General features: G+C 41.0%; 1 protein-coding gene across 1 annotated transcript in view; it reads right to left on the minus strand.

Moving 5' to 3' along the window:
• Nucleotides 1–1,320: 1,320 nt before the first annotated feature.
• The window catches only part of fgfr4 (fibroblast growth factor receptor 4), a 22,524-nt gene continuing 19,715 nt past the window's right edge, over nucleotides 1,321–4,129 (minus strand). The window contains exons 18-21 of the mRNA XM_014030242.1: nucleotides 3,888–3,958; nucleotides 3,654–3,791; nucleotides 3,185–3,290; nucleotides 1,321–2,099 (exon numbers count right to left, since the gene is read on the minus strand). Coding sequence (XP_013885696.1) covers nucleotides 1,923–2,099; nucleotides 3,185–3,290; nucleotides 3,654–3,791; nucleotides 3,888–3,958 — 492 coding nt within the window. The 3' untranslated portion in view covers nucleotides 1,321–1,922. The remainder of the gene's footprint in view (nucleotides 2,100–3,184; nucleotides 3,291–3,653; nucleotides 3,792–3,887; nucleotides 3,959–4,129) is intronic.

A 4,129-nucleotide genomic window follows, 5' to 3' on the forward strand; every position in this document is an offset into this window, starting at 1 on the left:
GGGAACGCAAAGGTATTGCGAGGTAACGCAAAGGTATTGCGAGGTAACGCAAAGGTATTGCGAGGGAACGCAAAAGTATTGCGAGGGAACACAAAAGTATTGCGAGGGAACGCAAAGGTATTGCGAGGGAACGCAAAGGTATTGCGAGGGTACGCAAAAGTATTGCGAGGGAACGCAAAGGTATTGCGAGGTAACGCAAAGGTATTGCGAAGTAACGCAAAGGTATTGCGAGGGAACGCAAAGGTATTGCGAGGTAACGCAAAGGTATTGCGAGGTAACGCAAAAGAATTGTGAGGAAACACAAAGGTATTGCGAGGGAATGCAAAAGTATTGCAAGGGAATACATAGGTATTGCGAGGGAAAGCAAAAGAAAAACGTCACCCCCTTGTCCCCTAGCAGGCAACTCAAAACTATTGCGAGGTAACGCAAAAGTATTGAGAGGTAACGCAAAGGTATTGCGAGGCAACGCAAAAGTATTGCAAGGGAACACAAAGGTATTGCGAGGGAACACAAAGGTATTGCGAGGTAATGCAAAGGTATTGCGAGGGAACGCAAAAGAAAAACGTCCCCCCATGTACCCTCGCTGGCAACTCAAAAGTATTGCGAGGTAACACAAAAGTATTGAGCGGTAACGCAAAAGTATTGCGAGGTAACGCAAAGGTATTGCGAGGTAACGCAAAGGTATTGCGAGGTAACGCAAAAGAATTGCGAGGGAACACAAAGGTATTGTGAGGGAAAGCAAAAGAAAAACGTCACACCATGTCCCCTAGCAGGCAACTCAAAACTATTGCGAGGTAACGCAAAAGTATTGCGAGATAACGCAAAGATATTGTGAGGCAACTCAAAAGTATTGCGAGGTAACACAAAGGTATTGCGAGGTAACGCAAAAGTGTTGCGTGGTAACACAAAGGTATTGCGAGGTAACACAAAGGTATTGCGAGGTAACGCAAAGGTATTGCGAGGGAACGCAAAAGAAAAAAGACCCCACATGTCCCCTCGTGGGCTCCGTACATGGTCCATTAACGGATATGTGGCAGATGAAATACTAACTACAATGTTTTGTATTTTAAGGATGTTTGAAAAAGTTGTTCACGACAACTAATTATCATTTACTGTTTCTTAACGTTCATTAAAAACCTGTAGATATGAACTGAAATGATGGGATTTTTGGAGGAAAGCAAAACAAAACAAAACAAAAAACAAATTGTGTTTGATTACTAATTTAGCACTTTGAGCATAAATTCTCTCCTTTTCGCCTCTAATACCTTCATTTTCCTCTCATTCAGAATAATTTATAAAAGGCAAATCATCTTTCTGTCATTGATATGTACATAAAATATTTTTATATTCTAATATATTCACTGGAAATCATCAATCTGGCACTTCGCCGCCTCTACAGCAACTTCTTAACGTGAGACATCCTGAGATTTAAGACTTTCTTTTAAATAAGCAACACAAAAAGTAAAATATATAAAGAGATTTATATCAACAATCAACTTCTTACCTTTTACCATAGCAAAATAAATTCTGTTTCTGTTATTAAAATGCCTTCATAAGTGAGGGTTCATGTTTTAGTTTGAGATTTTTGTCCTCTTTTTTATCAAAGAAGGGTTGGAGAACCATAAAACCCATAAAAATRTTGGGTTTTTGTGCCACTGTCACAACTGTTCTTGGCACAGAGGCAGAGCTGGTCCAGAACTTTGATTGGTCCACTCCTCAGCTCCTTCTTCTTCAGAACTCCACTTTATGATGAAACTGGCCTCAGTGCCCCGTGTCTGTCTGTGTTCGGATGCCTTCTTACATTGAAGGGCTTTAATCGGATCTTTGACTGTAGAAATGTAGCAGTGGACCTTCTGTMGCTCCTGGTTGAAGAAGCTGAAACAGCCGTAGCTTTTAGAGTTCATGCTCTCTGGTTTAGAAGTCTATCTGAGGGCYGTTTTCACGTCTATCCGAGAGCGCACGTCCTGGTAGGCCAGGAGGCAGGGGTCGGTGGACAGGGCATCGTGGGTAAAAACTGAGTCGTTGTCAGAAGAGCAGGAGCTGGATGTGTCCTCGCAGGAGGGAGAGTACTGCTCGAAAGGTGTCGACAGGTCCAAGTACTGGGAGGAGAAAAKATTACAGAAATACTTGTGAGAAAATGAGTTGAAATATGACAGAAGAACAATCTTTTCTCCAAGCTACTATGTTTTATTATCTTATCTTAAATTATTATATTATATCACGCTTTTCTTATGGCGTGCTGCCATAAAACATAAAGACTTTTTGATGAGAATTTAGAAGTGTCGCATTAAAAATGCGAAAAAAGTCAGATAGAAAGAGCAAAATTTGAAAAAAAAAATCCTCAATTCGCTAAAAAGTTTTTACATTCGCTTAAGGTGGTTTTTGGATGATTCGCAAAGTAGTTAATGCGCAAAATGGGAGATGGAAACATGTTTGCCGAATAAATTCTGACGTAGCGCTTATTTACCTCACGTGACGTTCAGCTTTTTCCACTTTCCTGCCTCGTCCCGGCGTAGTTGCAYGTGTCTTTCTGCTGCGTAGTTTAACATTACKTTTATTTCCCTACGTCTCCTGGCAGCGTTAAACATAGCCTGTACTAGCTGAATAGATAAAATATTTACAACTTGCCCAATAGCAAAGCATTCACGAAAAAATCGCTCCATTGTCCCAAGATGATTAGCCTCTGCTAGTTAGCAAGTTTCACTTCCTGTTTACTACTGCAAAGCTTGTCGCCGACGTCTGACATAATCACGCGTTGCGTATCCTCGTCTGACGTAATCACGCGTTGCGTAGCCTCGTCTGACGTAATCACGCGTTGCGTATCCTCGTCTGACGTAATCACGCGTTGTGTAGCCTCGTTTATTCGCATCAAACAGTCGAGAGGGAAATTAGACGGAAACAGTCTAAATTCGAATTTTTATTTATTTAATTTTTTGCRAATTTTGAAAAGTTCGATAAAAATTCACTCTCCAACTGGATGGAAACACGATTACAATGTCACTAGTGATGGTCATTTTAAAGATTCTWGTTTTAATGCTTAAAGCTTGCACTAAGGATGAAATGTCGATTTATTTGTCAACAAAAGCACAAAAAAACCAGACTCATCCATTCGAACAGTTTGCATATTGATGACATCTGAGGCTCAGACTGAGTGAAAATGTCTGTGGGAGAGTTTGAAGCCCACCTCATCAGAGATGGACAGCAGAGATTTGTCCAGCTCCTCCACCAGCTGCTTGAACGTTGGTCTCTGGGTAGGAACAGCATGCCAGCATTCACGCATCATCATGTAGCTGCAGAGAAATGAAGATATCATCAGCATACACTGACACTTGGTTTAATGAAGACCAATGTTAAACTAATGAACAAAAGCATTTTTTCCACAGCCTTGAATGCCAAAACATTTGAGAAAGATGTCATGTGATTTGTTAGTACTCAAACTGTGTGTTGGGAATGCCTCAGCTACTACCACACCAAATTTTTACTCAGTATCTGAAAAATCAACTGAGCTATAGCTAATTTTGTGTTTTAACCCATTTTTTACTGACCAAAAAAACAATAAAACTGATGCATTGACTGACAAGGCAGTGACAGAGGTGGATTGTCCCATTTTAGCTCACATGAACATATGTTTTGCTAACAGAACTCCTGCTTACAGCTCATGTGTGCAGTTGGAGGGCTTGTCCATGCGATGACCCTCCTTCAGCAGCTTGAAAAGCTCCTCAACAGGAATACCAGGGTACGGCGAACCTCCCAACGTGAAAATCTCCCACATCAGGACACCAAACGACCACCTGGACGGAGACAGAAGAAAATACAAAACAGGATGAAATAAATCTGCAAAATGATTAAAGAATGAGGACACAACAAGACTTAGATGTTGGTCTTACACGTCACTTTGGTGTGTGTAAACTCTGTCAAACAAAGCTTCTGGGGCCATCCACTTCACCGGCAGTCGTCCCTGCAGAGAGGACAGAAAAAAATATGTTGGAGCCACTAGCTGTGTTTCCATTGCAAATGTGCGCAAAACTTTGTCGATATTCTGTTAATGTAAGAAAAAAACACAGTTTCACAGCTGCAGTGTTTCCATTAAGTAATAAATGTTCTTAAAGTCACGTGAATACGTTTGTTC

This window comes from Austrofundulus limnaeus, unplaced genomic scaffold (assembly GCF_001266775.1).
Source record: "Austrofundulus limnaeus strain Quisiro unplaced genomic scaffold, Austrofundulus_limnaeus-1.0 Scaffold1022, whole genome shotgun sequence".
NCBI lineage: Eukaryota > Metazoa > Chordata > Actinopteri > Cyprinodontiformes > Rivulidae > Austrofundulus > Austrofundulus limnaeus.